This window comes from Telmatherina bonti (genome assembly GCF_933228915.1).
Source record: "Telmatherina bonti genome assembly, chromosome: 11".
Taxonomy (NCBI): domain Eukaryota; kingdom Metazoa; phylum Chordata; class Actinopteri; order Atheriniformes; family Telmatherinidae; genus Telmatherina; species Telmatherina bonti.
In genome coordinates this window covers 33,764,544-33,781,054 of record NC_136629.1, presented here as the reverse complement: position 1 = coordinate 33,781,054, position 16,511 = coordinate 33,764,544, and the positions used below count along the sequence as shown (strand labels likewise).

General features: G+C 41.9%; 2 protein-coding genes across 2 annotated transcripts in view; both read right to left on the bottom strand.

Annotated features, from left to right (window-relative positions):
• Positions 1-695: 695 nt before the first annotated feature.
• myoz1a (myozenin 1a) lies at positions 696-5,946 on the bottom strand. Its single transcript, XM_079248919.1, has 6 exons — positions 5,717-5,946; positions 3,962-4,048; positions 3,286-3,473; positions 2,528-2,810; positions 1,588-1,750; positions 696-1,502 (listed from the first exon to the last, which is right to left on the bottom strand). The coding sequence occupies exons 2-6, from the start codon at positions 4,044-4,046 to the stop codon at positions 1,268-1,270; spliced, it is 954 nt and encodes a 317-aa protein (XP_079105045.1). The 5' UTR covers positions 4,047-4,048; positions 5,717-5,946; the 3' UTR covers positions 696-1,267.
• A 7,412-nt stretch (positions 5,947-13,358) lies between these two features.
• synpo2la (synaptopodin 2-like a) overlaps positions 13,359-16,511 on the bottom strand; it is a 10,280-nt gene continuing 7,127 nt past the window's right edge. Inside the window, exon 4 of the mRNA XM_079248624.1 lies at positions 13,359-16,511. This exon is cut by the window's right edge and continues 1,178 nt beyond it. Coding sequence (XP_079104750.1) covers positions 15,081-16,511 — 1,431 coding nt within the window. The 3' untranslated portion in view covers positions 13,359-15,080.

The window sequence follows — 16,511 nt, the reverse complement described above, 5'->3', positions numbered from 1 at the left end:
TTTTTTTTTTTTTTAAATATAAGATAATTTCTTACATATTACATCACTCATAAACTAATATTTTGTTGAACAATCCTTTGTTGTTTCAGCTACAGTCAGGTGATTTCTGTTCCTCTCAATCAGATTATTCAACAGAAAAATGCTGTAATTTGTCCAGGACCAATTTGTTTGTTTGTTTGTTTTCTTTCTTTAACTCAATTAAATGAAAAAAATCAGTGTCTTATATGACTAAATTATCTTTTTACAAATTTTTAGTTATTGTTCCTTTTTAAAGTCTCCAGTTATTTGAGTGACTTTTGTAAATTCAGCCTTATCTTTAATGAAAGGATATGAATACTTATGAGCACAACTGTATGTATGGTGGGTCTGCCTCCTGTCACTTCTTACTATTAAAAAACACATTTTATCTGATCAGATAAAGAGAAGTAAATAAATCCAAAGCTGTCAAATATATTATAAACTAGTCAGAATGATCTTTAAATTATCATTAAACATCTAAAAACAGCTGGCAGCACTCATCTGGAAGAGTTTTAAGACTTAAATGTATTTTCTGCTTGTTTTGCTCTATAGAGCAGCGAATTGTGAAATAATTCACTGAAATATTTTTTATTGCTAACCATTGTCTCAAAGGAGCTGCACATTTTTTCGTCAGGCAAAAATAAATTTTGTTCTTAAAAGGATAAAGGATTTAGACATTTGTTTTATCCCTTCATATTTTAATCACAAGAGGAGTGTCATAGTTTATTGTTGTGTGGGATTAACAACAGCATGCATACTGAATTAGACAGGTTTGGAAAGGAAGGAGGGGGGATTATGGCTCTACAACTGATCAGAAAATGATAACAAGAAAAAGGCAATAGGAAATAAATATGACATCACAAGCACGTTTAGACAGCATGCACAACATCAACAGCGTAAATCTTCTCTTCCCCACATTATTTATTCTTTCTTCGCTGATGAATCCTGCAGCTTCTCATGAGAACAACTTCCCTGACGTTTTAAAGCTGTCATTAATGCGTAACAAACAACATTTGATGTTTAATTTCACCATTACACCAACAGCTTCATTTTTAATGCAGAGTAAGATTGGAGGATGTCTACAAGTCATGTACACTTTCAGTTATCCACACCGAGACATTCAAACTCACTAGTACAACAGAGAATTTTAGATTCACCTAATTTGTATGTGCCTGCTAAGATTTATCCATTCAGTCATGCTTGCATGATGTGAATATTTGCACAATTAGTGTAATCACTGTATTTGTTTTCACAGCTCGTCGGTCTCTCCATCAAATGGCACGGCATCCGTCTCCATGTGAATGCTGCTGGGTTCAGTACTGCCCACCCAGCCAATAGGAGTACGGTTGAAAGAGGGCCGGCAGCCAATGTCATGTTGGTACACCACTGCAGGTTCAGGCTCCTCTTTGGTTGCTTCAGGGTCTGGCAGCTGGAATCTCATGAGCTGATTGGCCTTTTCAATCCCTCCAAAGGGCATAGCAGTCCTGGCAAAGCAAGGTGAGAAGACAGGCAGATTAAAACTCCAGTTTGTCACAAATCACGTACAAAATCAGACACGGAGGGACCTACCTGTTAAAGCACTTGTACTTGCGTTCATCTTTTTGGGTAATGGGACCAGGCATTGAAAATTTTAGAGTGGATAGTAGATTCTCATCCCCCTTCATGGCCTTTTCCCATGGTGACACATACGTCTTCACATAAAGCTGCATCTTGGTGTTATCTTTTCGACCTCCTGTCATGAGAACATCCACAGAGGGAACAAATGAAATAATAATTTATATCCATTTTTCCAAAGAACATCTGGGTATCATGTAAAATCTAAATGACAAGAGAGTCTTAAGACTCATTATTTCAAACATATATCTAATCGAAAACAGGCAACGTTGTCAACATACCAACGTTTTTTAGATGCATTCTCTTTTTTTCTATAAATTTTTTCCAGTGCCAAATAGTAAATATTTCATATCTTTTGTAGGCATTCATTTCAAAATTAAAAAAGATAAAACACTTTAAAAACTCTTAACATTTCCTGGATATTCAGGTTTGTTATCAATAATTTGCTGATCATCCTATTCATTTTTTTTTTTTTTTTTTTTTTTTTTTTTTTAATATGTTGCTTTACAGCTTTACATTTTGGGAGTCAAAGCTGCATTTGTTGGAAGGTCTTCATACAGAGATAAACCACTTTTTAGATATGTAAATGAGAAGACGATTGATTAGAGCTATCAGCCTGGCTGGGTTCTGATGTTCCCACCGTAACATTCAGCATAATCTCTCATTTATTCATACACAGACCGATGTAAAACAAAGCACATTGTTTCTCCATGAAGTATATTTCTTTCTTTTCTTTTTTTCTTTTGTCCAAACAGCTAGTTTTAGTCTAGAGTTGCCAGTGTGTAAATGTAGCTACATTCATGCAGCGCAGTTTCTTCTCTGCTCATGCTTTTATTTTGCCTTGAGCAACAATGACGCCTCCTGAAAATGGTATATTAAAAAAAAAGATACCAACCTTTTAGATGAGACAACTCACTTCCCCCCTCTCCCTTTTCATCTTTTCCACCTCCTGCACCTCCAATTCCTCCTGCACCTCCAACTCCTCCTGCGCTGCCTGCTCCTCCTTCTCCCACACCTCGGCTTCCGGGTTTTGGAGGAGGCACAGGTGCTCCTCCGACTCCAGGCATCATTCCTAAGTACGGGTGTCCGTATTCTTTGCTAACATGGTGCCCGCCAACATTTATCATCTGACCTCCTATCTGACCTCCCAGAGAGGGAACAAACTTCTGGAGGTTGTCCTGAAACAAATGTGATCATCACATCGTCATTTTGATTAAGAAGATGTTGCACATGAGAAATTTTACGAATCGCTTTGAGTTCTTTTGGTGTCTTTTTATCTTTTTTCTCTTTTTTTTTTTTTGCTTGTAGACATGAAACTCTCATGCTATGAAAATTTATTAGGCTGCGCTGACAGTCATTTCCTGACACCAGGTTATAGCTATCTAAATATTGACCAGGTGACTTCATATCTACTTGACTGATTTTATTCCTGGTACAAGATGTTTTTCAAAAATTCCTAACATTATTTAGATAAAGTTGTTTGACAAAACAAGCATTTCCAGAAGACGGCATCAGAATGATAAATATCATGAGCTCATATTTCTCCATTACATTTCTGGATATTTAAAACTGTATGTGTTATTAACACAGATTCAGCTCATTTTGAGATTATTGTTGCTGGACTTTGTTCACCCCCCCAAACTAATCTCTCACCATTGACTCGCTGCTGAAGATGTCAGGATTATTCTCGTAGATGAACTTCTCAACTCTCTGCTGCCTCATCCTAAACATCTTGGAGCCCCGATTCTTCATGAGGGAAAGCTCTTCCAGCATGATGTCTTTAGGTGTCCTGATCTTTGTTCCCAGATCAAACTCTGATGCCTCAGGTTCCGAGTCATACTCTAAGTAAGATGATATATATTTAAACAGTATCTATGACAATCAATAAATCTATGGATGGTTTAGGTTGATGAACGTTACAATTCAAGGTAAAAGATGCAGCAAGAGATGCTAGTGTTAGCCATTGTGCTATCAGTAAACTGCCTTTAAATTGCTTATTCAACTTTACCTTCAACATTTCTCCTCTCTTTTGTGTGCATACATCCTCTTCCAAACAGATAATAAAACTACATTATTTGGCATATTTACTCATGAAAATGATTAAATTAATCATAAAAATTAAGAGGTGGTTTATAAGAAATACAAAATCATAAAAAAACAAACAAAAATTTCCAAGACATGCAGTTGTAGTATGTTACATGGTATCTTTCATTTTGTGCCTATTATTGGATGAGATTGTACCGTATCTAAAGTACCGACTGGTGCATGCTGCATTTGTGATGAGTTGCAGCGGCAACTTCACATTCACATTGTTTCGTCTCAGCCTTACCATTTTGACTGATATGTGACAGGTCAGTTATGATCTTTGCAGGCTTTTTCCGCTTGCTTAGGGGTGCAGGTGTTCCCAGAGGCATGACTGGAGGGTTATGGGGGAAAAAAAACAACATAAAACGTAATTTCTGGTTATTTAAATATAGAGTATAATGAACGCTTTTTTTACTCAGAAATTGAAGTCTTGTTTTTAAGTGAGGAAAAACAAGCTTATGTCAGAATAGATTTTATTCAGGGCAAAACTCAACATAAAGTGTACAGTTTCAGAATGCTTACAGTAAGATGAAACAAAACTAATCGGAAAAAGAGAAACTGAATCAACAAACAGGTCAAATATGTCAAAATCAGTCAAGAAGTGTTTTCATTTCCATTTATAATTGATTCCTATCCGTGTTTCAAGATTACTCCACACTATCAACACCTACAGCCACTCTTAATGCCTGAAAGTGAATCTATGAGATCTGAATGTAACAGACAGGCTGACAGCATGGGCCCTCCTCAATTTTCAACTTCAAGGGGTGTCAGTGCCCCCAGATTCCACACATTCCCCCGTGGAACAGATGTCTGTCCCAAAGGAAACGTATAGCTCAATGTGTTTCAGTTTTGTTTAGGGACATGGGATCTGTACACAGATTGCGTCAATATAAACAGAAGCACGCTGTAGTTTTGGCAAAAATTAGTCATCAATAAATTCTAACAATGTAAGTCAAAGGGCTTCAGGGTAATTACAGGGCATTAGAATTATTAATATCATATGATCACATTCCTCAACATGCTGCATATAAGTGAGAAAAGTGGGTGTAATACTTTCCTTATCTCGTATGCCAAGATATTTTCCAGTCTTTACACACGTTGCCATTATACAAGCTATTTTATAAAACCCTGCCTTGCCTGCTGAATGATGTGTTGTTGCAATAGTAATTGCAGCAACACATCATCAGTAGGGTAAAACTAATCTGTCTCACGATGGTCCAAACCCACATTCTTTTATTATCTCCTGCGTTGCATAATTTTTTTATTCCTCTGACACGAGTGTCAGCATATTCAGCTTCAACAGTTTCTTTAAGGCCCAGTCAAGTAGCAAAACATCACATCACATCTAGTGGCTGTAACTTAACCCACTGCAGCTATTTTTAAAATCCATTTCCAGCCAAGACATTTTAGCGACATGTAATGGCGTCATTCGACGATCAAATGGGCTCGACAAAACTCTTAAGAACACAATCCACACCTCCAGAAAAACTATTGTAAATGTATGTTTGATCCCCTCTCAGAAAGGAGTCTGATGTTTACAAGGAGGATTCCTGGCACTGCTTTAATTCTCAGAGATAATTGCAAGGAGCTTAAGGAGCTCTGCACTTAGATTTACCACCCCCTGTCAGGATCTGGTGACACCATATAAAAGCTCTTAATGTCCACAGCGAGGGACAGCTTGCACATTCAACCTTTTTTTTTTTTTGGTCATATTGAAAAGTATAACAAAAGTCAACAGGTGTTTTTATTCTACTGCCATTTTACTTCTAATCATTGGTATAATTATCATTTTCAAAACAAGCACTAAATTTAACTCATCATTGTTGTGATTTGCTTCTGTTACTATATCATCTACTGCACAGCACACTGAATTTATGACTGGGGAAATACAGCCCACCTTTAATGTCTTTCCTCATTTATTCTAAATCCAGGGATGAAATCCAAACTCGTGTTCAATTATTTGGCAAGAAAGCACACAGACAGGTTTAGATCCACTCACCGGGTTTCTGTGGTAATCTTGGGAGGAGAGGTAGACCTATAAATACCAAACGGTGCAGAAGATCTCAATCTCGATCACAAGTTTACAAATCCCTCAGTGCCTCTGACCCCACGTATAGCTGGACTCAGGTCCTGGGAGGTGCAAAAGCCACCCAACACTCAACAGATCTTCCACAGGGTTGGGGGTGTGGGTGGCAGGAGAGTTGATGTCAAGACAGGAGGAGAAGGCTGAGGTTGGGGGAATGAACACGGAATGGGGAGGGGGGCATTAAGACGGGTGGAGAAGTCTCTGTTGGCCAGCTGAAAGTGCTGATGGTGATATTAAGGGAACAAAATCATTCTCACAGATGGCTAAGGAGCCTATATTTAGTCGCAAAGAACGAGTGGAAGAGAACTCAGTCATAAGATATAACCTCAGAGGACTCTCGGCTGCGTTTCGAGTTTGCAGAAAGATGTTGAGAGTAAAAGGAGAATTTGTAAAAGCTAAAGGTTAAGGAAATATATGCATCATATGGGCAACGTCAGCTTGTGTTTCAAACGGATGCTTTGCGCCGGTACTTCCAGCTGTACTCTAATTTGATACTCAATTGTCACATTTTCAATGTCTCTGGTGCATCATGCGACTTTAAGGGATGTGTTTAAACACAGGTGTCAGATACAATTTAAATGGTTTGAACACCTTGTGCAAACAAATCTAAATTTATTATTTGCTTATCTAGATTTACTTATTTGCTTATTGTGAGATGCATTCTGTACTACTGTCTGCATGACAATATTTTAGCCATAAGTCAGCTTGGTAACACTGAACAAGTGTGTGCAGTGTCATTCAGAATGCCAAATCCAAGCAAGTCATACTCCACAAATTGATTCAGGAAAAAAAGGAAACAGAAATTGTGATAAGGTTTATCATGCCAGAACAATTAGATTCTTCACCCGGGAATTATTTGAACATTTTAAATATGTTAAATGTTATGTGCTGGTGACATCAGAAGAAAGAACTTTACTGGATTTTATGAAATGTGATGTAAAGATTGTGGGAATATGACAGAGCGTGGCCAAAAGAACAACGTTTATTTTGATGATTGGTACCGGGAGAACATGCAAAAGCCACACAGATTTGCAGAATCACTGTAAAGATCTAGAAAAGTTTGTAGGCATTTCAGAAAACTGCTCTGTTTTGGATGAGGTTTCAATTTATCTTGTCATTTGGCACCAAAATGGGGAGGAAAGGGATGCCAGGTAGTTCAGCTTGTTGAGTGACCGCTCTGTGTACAGGTTGAACCTCATCAACACAGTTGGCCCAGATTCAAGCCTCCGTCTGCAGCCCCTTGTTGTATGGCATCCCCCTCTGTCTTGGCCATTTTTCTTGTCTACTTTCAAGTTAAAGCCACTAGTGGCAACAAATCCTTAAAAAATGGCAAAGAAGGTGGTCTCCATAATGATCTACATCACAGGTGTCAAACTCCAGACCTCGAGGGCCGGTAACCTGCAGGTTTTTGTTGTCTCCATGCTCTCTGACCGAAATTCATAAATATGTTGACAAGAAGCTGCTGGATCCATCTGATATGAATCAGCTGGATCCAAGAAACAACTAGAAAAACCTTCCGGATGCCGGCCCTCGAGGACTGGAGTTTAATGCCCCTGATCTACATGTTTCTAGGAATATTCAGCTTAGAACTTTGACTCTATTTTCAGACTAAAAAGCAGAGACCCCCACTTTTTTTTACTTGGTTTTCTCATCTTTTTCACACAAGAAAATAAATAAATGGATGTTCAGCTTTTGCTAATTTTACTTTTTGATGGCCCTTTCTCTGTCTCTCTCTCTTTTATTCAAACTTTAGAATATTTTTATTTCATGTCTCCTATGTAGATGTTTGTAGCAGTTATACTATCTCACTGCATACTATATCTTACACTATATTTCACTGAATTCTTACTTATCTACACATGTTCTTGTGTTGACTTTTCCTAAAATAGCAAGTCTTTACTCCTTATTTGTTAGTACTGACTAGATACATCTTAAGGAATCCCAAATCTGATGATGTATCAACTTAGTTTGCCTAAAGTAATTTCAGTCTTGTTTCTGAACAAGTAGAGTGTTTTCAATATTTGTTTTAATATACTTTTTGTCATTTTAGTGTTCATGCTGCTAACGTATTCCAACTTGGAAAACTTGGAATATTCTTGTTTTGATTGTAGAAGATCTTTTGAGGAAATTAAGTCCATGGGAATCACATGCCAGCCATATGTCAGGATGACCAGAAGGAGGAAGACGTTAAATCATATTGTAGTTCACTTTGTTACTGGAACATCCGTCCCATGGAAACTGAAGTGGATGATGTTTTAAGCACATCTTGAAATAGAAACTTTCCAGAAACTTGACCCAGTTATATTTTTTATTCAATCTTTTTATAGCTGTTAAATTAAGAACTAAGTCTTGATTAAATTAGCGACCTGGCAAACTGTCATTTTCATTACATATAAATAGTCTTCTGTTTGGATATTAACAGCCCTATATATAGGCACCCTCAGAGTGTGAATGGCATCAAAACGCCCTTCTCGCTCTGTTCTGCCAGAGAGAAGTCCAGCACACTAAGGTGCTGCAGCACCACTTGGGGGCTAATGCTCAAATTAGCACGGAAAAACGCTTCAGTTAACATACCTAAGGTTTAACACATATTTTTTTCTTTAGAAATCTTGTTATTTTACTTTAATTTGAAGAAAATTAAGTAAAATAACTGATATTTATTCATATGTACCAAAGAATATTGACAACATTTTAGACTTTTAGTCCTATTTTATGTAAAAATGTGAAAGAATACTTCTGATTTAGAAAAGTATAATTAAGAATGTCTTTCACAAAGATCACCAACTACAGGTCTTGAGGGACAGTATCCTGCAGGTATTGAATGTTTCCCTGCTGCAGCACACATGATTAAAATAAAATGGATCTCCAACAGTTTGTCAGTTCTGCACAAGTCGGACCCATTCATTTGAATCAGGCGTGCTGCTGCAGGGAAGAATTTAATACCTGAAGAACACCTGCCCCCCTTCCTGAGCCATCACCTTATTGTGGTGGAGGGGTTTGTGTGTCCCGAAGATCCTAGAAGCTATGTTGTCTAGGGCTTTATGCCCCTGGTAGGGTCATCCATGGCAAACAGGTATCTAGGGGAGGGACCAGACCAAGCACGGTTCATCGACCTCTATGATGATGACCAACCTGGGCATGATTGTTCCCTTGCCTGGACACGGGTTACTGGGACCCCCCTCTGGAGTCAGGCCTGGGGGTGGGGTACGAGAGCGAGCGTCTGGTGGCCGGGCCATGGGGTCCGGTTGGGTGCAATGTGAGCACCCGACCCCTAGAAGGGGCTGGGACCCTGGTGGACTGATCCCCAGCTGCAGAAGCTGGCTCTAGGGACGTGGAATGTCCCCTCTCTGGTGGGGAAGGAGCATGAGCTTGTGCGCGAGGTTGAGCAGTTCCGACTAGATATAGTTGGACTCACCTCAACGCATGGCTTGGGCTCTGGAACCAGTACCCTCGAGAGGGACTGGACCTTCTTCCACTCTGGAGTTGCTCATTGTGATAGGCACAGAGTAGGTGTGGGCATTCTCATCAGTCCCCGGCTTGGTGCCTGCACGTTGGGGTTTACCTCAGTAGATGAAAGGATAGGTTCCTTCCGCCCTCAGGTGGGGGGACGGGTCCTGACTGTTGTCTGTGCTTATGCACCGAACAGCAGTTCGGAGTACCCACCCTTTCTGGAGTCCTTGGAGGGAGTGCTGGAGGGTGCTCCTTCTGCGGACTCCATTGTTCTGCTGGGGGACTTCAATGCTCACGTGGGCAATGACAGTGAGACCTGGAGGGCAGTGATTGGGAGGCATCCCCCCCCCCTCTGAATCCAAATGGTGTTTAGTCATTGGACTTCTGTGCTCATCATGGATTGTCCATAACAAACACCAGGTTCCAACATAAGAGTGTCCATGTGTACACCTGACATCAGGCATCCCTCGGCCGCAGTTCAATGATCGATTTTATAGCATTGTTTTATAGTATTTTTATTGTATTGTCGGACCTGCGGCCACATGCCTTGGAAGCTCCATGGAAGAGGAGGGTGGAGCTGTCAACTGATCACCACCTGGTGGTGAGTTGGCTCAGGTGGTGGGGGAGGAACCCGGTTAGATCTGGTAGGCCCAAACGTGTTATGAGGGTCTGCTGGGAATGTCTGGCTGAGTCCCCCGTCAGAGTGAGTTTCAACTCCCATCTTTAGCAGAGCTTCAAACATGTCCCGAGTGAGGCGGGGGGCATTGAGTCCGAATGGGCTGTGTTCCGTGCCTCTATTGTTGAGGTGGCCAGCCGGAGCTGTGGCTGTAAGGTCGTTGGTGCCTGTCGTGGTGGTAATCCCAGGACTCGTTGGTGGACACCAGCAGTGAGGGATGCCGTCAAGCTAAAGAAGGAGTCCTATCGTGCCTTCTTATCTTGTGGGACTCTGGAGGCAGCTGATGGGTACCGACAGGCTAAGCAGCATGCGGCTTCGGCTGTCGCCAAGGCAAAAACTTGGGCATGGGAGGAGTTCGGCGAGGCCATGGAGAAAGACTTGCGGATGGCTTCAAGGCGATTCTGGTCCACCATCCGGCGGCTCAGGAGGGGGAAGCAGTGCTCCGTCAATACTATGTACAGTGGCGATGGCGAGCTGCTGACCTCAACTCGGGACGTTGTGGGTCGGTGGAGGGAATACTTTGAAGACCTCCTCAATCCTACCAACACGTCTTCCAATGAGGAAGCAGAGCTGGGGGATTCAGGGGTGGACTCTGCTATATCTGGGGCTGAAGTCGCTGAGGTGGTCAAAAAGCTCCTTGGCGACAAGGCCCCGGGGGTGAATGAGATCCGTCCGGAGTTCCTTAAGGGTCTGGATGCTGTGGGGCTGTGCTGGCTGACACGCCTCTGCAGCATCGCGTGGACATCGGGGACAGTGCCGCTGGATTGGCAGACTGGGGTGGTGGTCCCCCTTTTTAAGAGGGTGTGTTCCAATTACAGGGGTATCACACTGCTCAGCCTCCCTGGTAAGGTCTGTTCAGGGGTCCTGGAGAGGAGGGTCCACCGGATAGTCGAATCTCAGATTAAGGAGGAGCAGTGTGGTTTTCGTCCTGGTTGCAGAACAGTGGACCAGCTCTATACCCTCTTTGGGGTCCTGGAGGGGGCATGGGAGTTTGCTGAACCAGTCTACATGTGCTTTGTGGACCTGGAGATGGCGTTCGACCGTGTCCCACAGGGGCTCCTGTGGGGGGTGCTCCGGGAGTATGGGGTACCGGACCCCCTTGTACAAGCTGTCTAGTCCCTGTACGACAGGTGTCAGAGCTTGGTTCGCATTGCCGGTAGTAAGTCAGATTTGTTTCCGGTGAGGGTTGGACTCTGCCAAGGCTGCCCTTTATCGCTAATTCTGTTCATAACTTATATGGACATAATTTCTAGGCGTAGCCGAGGTGTTGAGGGGATCTGGTTTGGTGGCCTCAGGATTGGGTCTCTGCTTTTTGCAGATGACGGGGTCCTGTTGGCTTCATCTGGTCTTGATATCCAGCTCTCACTTGCACCTCGCTCTCACAGCTCATACAGTGTCCGAGTGTGAAGTGGCTGGGATAAGAATCAGCACCTCCAAATCTGAGACCATGGTCCTCAACCGGAATAGGGTGGATTGCCCTCTCGGGGTCGGGAGTGAGGCCCTGCCTCAAGTGGAGGAGTTTAAATATCTCGGGGTCTTGTTCACAAGTGAGGGAGGGAAGCGTGAGATCAACAGATGGATCGGTGCGGTGTCTGCAGTAATGCGGACTCTGCGCCGGTCTGTTGTGGTGTAGAAGGAGCTGAGCCAGAAGGCGAAGCTCTCAATCTACCAGTCAATCTACGTTCCTACCCTCACCTATGGTCATGAGCTGTGGGTCGTGACCGAAAGAATGAGATCTCGTATACAGGCGGCTGAAATGAGTTTCCTCCGCAGGGTGGCCGGGCTCTCCCTTAGAGATAGGGTGAGGAGCTCGGTCATCCGGGAGGGGCTCAGAGTAGAGCCGCTGCTCCTCCGCATCGAGAGGAACCAGTTAAGGTGGCTCAAGCATCTGGTCAGGATGCCTCCTGGACCTCCCTGGTGAGGTGTTCCGAGCACATCCCTCTGGGAGGAGACCCTGAGGAAGACCCAGGACACGCTGGAGAGATTATATATCTCGGCTGGCCTGGGAACGCCTCGGGATCCCCCCGGTAGAGTTGGCAAATGTTGCTGGGGAAAGGGAAGTCTGGGCTTCCCTGCTTAGGCTGCTGCCCACGTGACCCGACCCAGGATAACCGGCAGAAGATGGATGGATGAATGGAAGAACACCTGCTCTCGAGGACCATAGTTGGTGATCCCTGCTCTACCACAATGGGCTCTTAACTTCAATGCCACATCAAACCTCTGCTGGAACCCTAAAGGTTATGTCAGACCATGACATCAGTTGCATTAGAGAATATGGGAAAACTCAAAAACCCTCATTCATGGATGAATTCTAGATTTAAAAGGTTTTTTTCAGCAGTGTTTCATATGTGCAGATGTAGTATTAATTCTCACATAGCTTGAACCACACTTTTAAGAATCAAAAATTCAATTTAAGTTGTATTTCAAGGTGACCTGTCCAGGGTGTACCCCACCAAAGGCTGCTGGGATAGGCTCCAGCTCCCCTGCAAACCTTGATCGGACAAAGCGGTATGGATAATGAATGAATGTATTTCAATGTGGACAAGACATCATTTAAGAACAGATTTGTATATTTCCTCTTATGTTGAGAAAAAAATAAATTCAGTCTCATAATAATGATTTGAAATCTCATCATTGTAACTGTTAGTCTCATAAATATGAGATACTGTGTGAGCAATTTTGATTCACAAGTGTTGGGAATGGTCTTCACAGTTTCCTGTAGAGGGTAGTATGACGATGTAATTCTCAGGACTGCAACCTCATGACAGGCTCAGAGTTCCAAGTACAAACCTCATGTGTGGCTTTAAAGCTGAATGTATTAAAACTAGTATTTACTGCAAGCTAAAAAGAAATGCAGTCTACTTTTTCCTCTGCATTACCTCATCTAAATTCTCAAAGTCGTTTTTGAAGATATTGTAGGAATGCTTTTATTATTTCTGTGTTTATTTAATAGATTTTTCTTTTAAGTAGCAAAGCTTAGAACTCCATACAGAGGCACACTTTTCCCAAGATTTTTCAGCTGCTTTTCTTGTTTGACCAAAGTGTGTGATGAGGTCATCTTCAGCGTCCACACTGTTAAACATCTAAACCTATTGCAAAAATGTACATGATTCACAGTCTAAAAAGGATAATATTATATATAAATGCTGTCCTTAAAATATAATGTAATACCTAGAAGTGGCAAACAGAAGCGTAGTCAAATAATTATTTTTTTTTTTGCATTTTACAGAAAGTAAGTTTTCTAAAATGCTGTTAATAGAGTTTGTTAATGTGTTTAATTATGATTAAAATATTTTTCAGAAGCTGTGTAAGATAAATAAATTTATTTATGTGCACATCTTGAGTAAGAGGAAGCATCATTGTGGAAAATGTATGTTCAGACACTGAGCAGCAGGGGGCGATGTAAAATCAGACATTTCAGACAAAAGAAGGGCTTTCAGATCTAATTTTATTTGTCTAAAATATGTACTCCCCTAGTTAGTATAAACTTCTACTAAGCAAACATTTTCACGCTTACTTCTAACTGTATTCAAGATATAATATATCATATTTTACACCTCAACATGATTGCACAGATTTTTTTTCCATAATATTATGAAAACATGCTTTTAGGATAAACTATTCTTTAAAAGTGGTAAAAAAAAAAAAAAAAAAAAAGTATAATAATTCTGCACCTGAATGCAACATTGCCATTTATTTGTTTCTTACTCGTTTCCATTAACATACCCAGCCTTTCAAGTGCACTGCCATTTAGATCCTAACTTTTTAATCACAACCATTATGTATGGAAAGATGCAAAATTGCTGTACTTTCCTCCTTCAGCATCTTGAGATTTACCACAAGATTTCACAAAACAAACTTCCTTTGTCATACTCTTGCAATATCTACAGGCTGTGGGATTTCATACAAAAAGTAATCACTCAGACTTCTCAGTTTTATCAAATTTGATCATCACCATTTATGGAAGATGAACGGTCATCTAACTGAGAGCCCTACATCTATATGATCTTCCTTCCACAGTAACTCTCATTCCTTAAACCCATTTTTAAAAAGGCTATTGCCTCTCAGTGCATCAACTTCTCATTAATAATTCTTAATATTAAATCACAATTAAACAAAATAAAATACACGTCCTTCGTCTGTGTTATTTATTTAATAAAATTAAGAATTTACATATATCTGCAACATGACTAAGGAGACTGTGGCGTGCCTAAATGGCAACTGGAAGCAAAGATATCCAGTGATGAGTATACATTCAGTGACGGCCCAGGCACTTGCTGAATGTAGCCTGTGCTAAAAAGGTAGCATTTCTTTCTGGCTATAGAGAGCACAGGTATTTGGCACAAACTCACTGACTCTTTGCAAGTGCAAACTGTGGCTTCACTTATAGAGATCCACAATGATCAGGTCAATTTTATTTTATTTTTTTAAATCCTCCTATGAGATGCAAGATTACTATGGTTTCTTTTTCTCCACACTAAATCTCATATAAAGGAGATAATAGGCACTATCCTCTTGTTATAAATGTTCTCATTGAAGATTTAACCTTTATCCTCCTTTTCCTGTCAAGATCAAGCAACATCCTTCTTTAGATTTAATCCTGTGATCAGAACTGCAGCTGTTCATTTCAAGTTTCAAAGAATAATTCAGTACAGGCCCTGAATATATGGTTTACCTCTAAACTGGTGAAAGAGATTTCCAGAAGCCTTACACAAACCTCCTCCAGGACAGGCATGTTGTAGATGATGCAGTACAGTAATTGAGATAATATACCCTATTATCATTGCCAAGCCAAGAAGTTAGATGTATTAGCAGCAAAGTTAATGTGCCAAGAGAGAAGTGGCATTGGCAAGCTTGACTGTTTCTGTTTGTTTAATGTTCAGTGCTGAATTAAGAGTTGGGACTACTGTTGAATACAGGAAAGTCTTAACAGTAAAGAAATAACAGATTCTGAATGCTTGTTTAGTTGAAACAACCACCTAACAGTCAAGCATATCTTCTTTAATATTGATGTAACAACACTGAGAACGATCATCATACCACTTGAGAAATTGCAACTCCTGGTATTTTTTCTTTAAAAAGCATTAATAACAGTTATGATTGATTAATTTATCGTTCATAATCAAAGGGTGATGGTAATTTTTTTGCTGTTCAGAACGCTCCTGGTCTCCAAACACGGGCCTGGATCCCTCCTTTAGTGGCAACAAAATGTGGTTTGGGTGCCTGAACTGGGTTGGACTTGACTGGGGGCAAAGAAGAAAGGATGCTGAGCTCAGGAGCACTCTGGAACTGCTTGGCTGTCTGGAGCCCAGGGGTGTATGATACTGGAACATAAGGTGTAGGGACTCCAGGGGGCACAGGATTTGGAACAGAGGGTGAAGAGAATTTTGGAAGGCTGGGAAGCCCTGCTGGTTGGGTGGGAGGTAAAGTTGGGTTTGGGGCACTTAGTGGTGCTGGAGTTGGATCGAAAGCAGCAGGAGGTGGGGAGGTCATACCAGAATGGGTCAAACGCTCTCCAAGAGTGGTGGCTGAGCGAGGTGCAATGACTTTTGGAGCCAGAGAAGGAGCAGACATGGGTGTAGGAGTGGAAAATCGTTTGATTTCATATACACGGGCTGTCTTGAGTGGTATCTGCCGAGGAGAGATCAATGAGCTGCCTACCATCGTTGTGTAATTACCCTGCTGGGCCTGGTATGAAGGCATGGCTGATAGATTAGTGGCACTGCCTCCATAGTTGAACATGGCAGAGTTGAGCTGATATGGCTGCCTTCTCATGAAATCCAGAGCCTTGATGCCTTCTCTCTGAGATCCTCCTCTTCCCTTGCTGTCTGGCTTGTTTGTATCCCTTTGAGGCCCCATAGGGATAGTAGGGGCCAAGAGTGGATTGTACCCAATCGGTGGAGGTGCACGGACATTTGGGGAGTATTTCCACTGAGAGTGAAGGGAAGCGTTTAGGGAGGGTTCATGGAGTTGGGCTTCATTGTGAATTGTCACTTCCTGCTGGTAAGGGGTCTCAGGTGGGGTGTCCACAACATACATTCCCATGCGACTCTGCCTTCGGGCAAATAGTTGGGCTCCCTTTCCTCCAGCCTGAAGAATCTGTGGGGCCTCATGTATGACTCGAGGTTTGGGTGCAACTGGAGGAGGTACCCTTCCAATGCCTGCCTCACCAGTCCTCTCTTCCTCTGCATCATCATACATAGCTTCATTGGGTTGTGAAACATACTTGTGTCTGATAGACCTGTCATCTAGGTTCTGCACCATTGACAAAAGATCTGGATTGGGGGAGTTCTTTTTCACATCTGGCATACTGAACATGGGCTTAGGTTTGCCACTTCGCCTTCGAGACTCAAGTAAGATTCCGGTACGGCCTGTTTGACCAGGAACGGGAGTTGGAGCCACAGCCTCAGCCTGGGAGACCACTGTGACTTGAGCTACAGGCGGCATCGAAAATTGTGGTGGTGGCGGCTGAGCAATTGGTACTTTAGGTGAAGGAACTGGGACTCCTGAGTCAACTGAGCCTGAAATCTGTGATATAGGAGGTACCGGTACTGAAACCACTGGTGCTTGTGGGACTGGTGG

Bases quoted from the DNA above. Each gene is read 5' to 3' on its own strand.
- myoz1a (XM_079248919.1), bottom strand. From the start codon at position 4,046: ATGCCTCTGGGAACACCTGCACCCCTAAGCAAGCGGAAAAAGCCTGCA. The intron at 3,474-3,961 runs GTAAGGCTGAGA...CATCTTACTTAG, and splicing joins GTCACATATCAGTCAAAATG to AGTATGACTCGGAACCTGAG. The intron at 1,751-2,527 runs GTTGGTATCTTT...TTCTCATGACAG, and splicing joins TGAGTTGTCTCATCTAAAAG to GAGGTCGAAAAGATAACACC.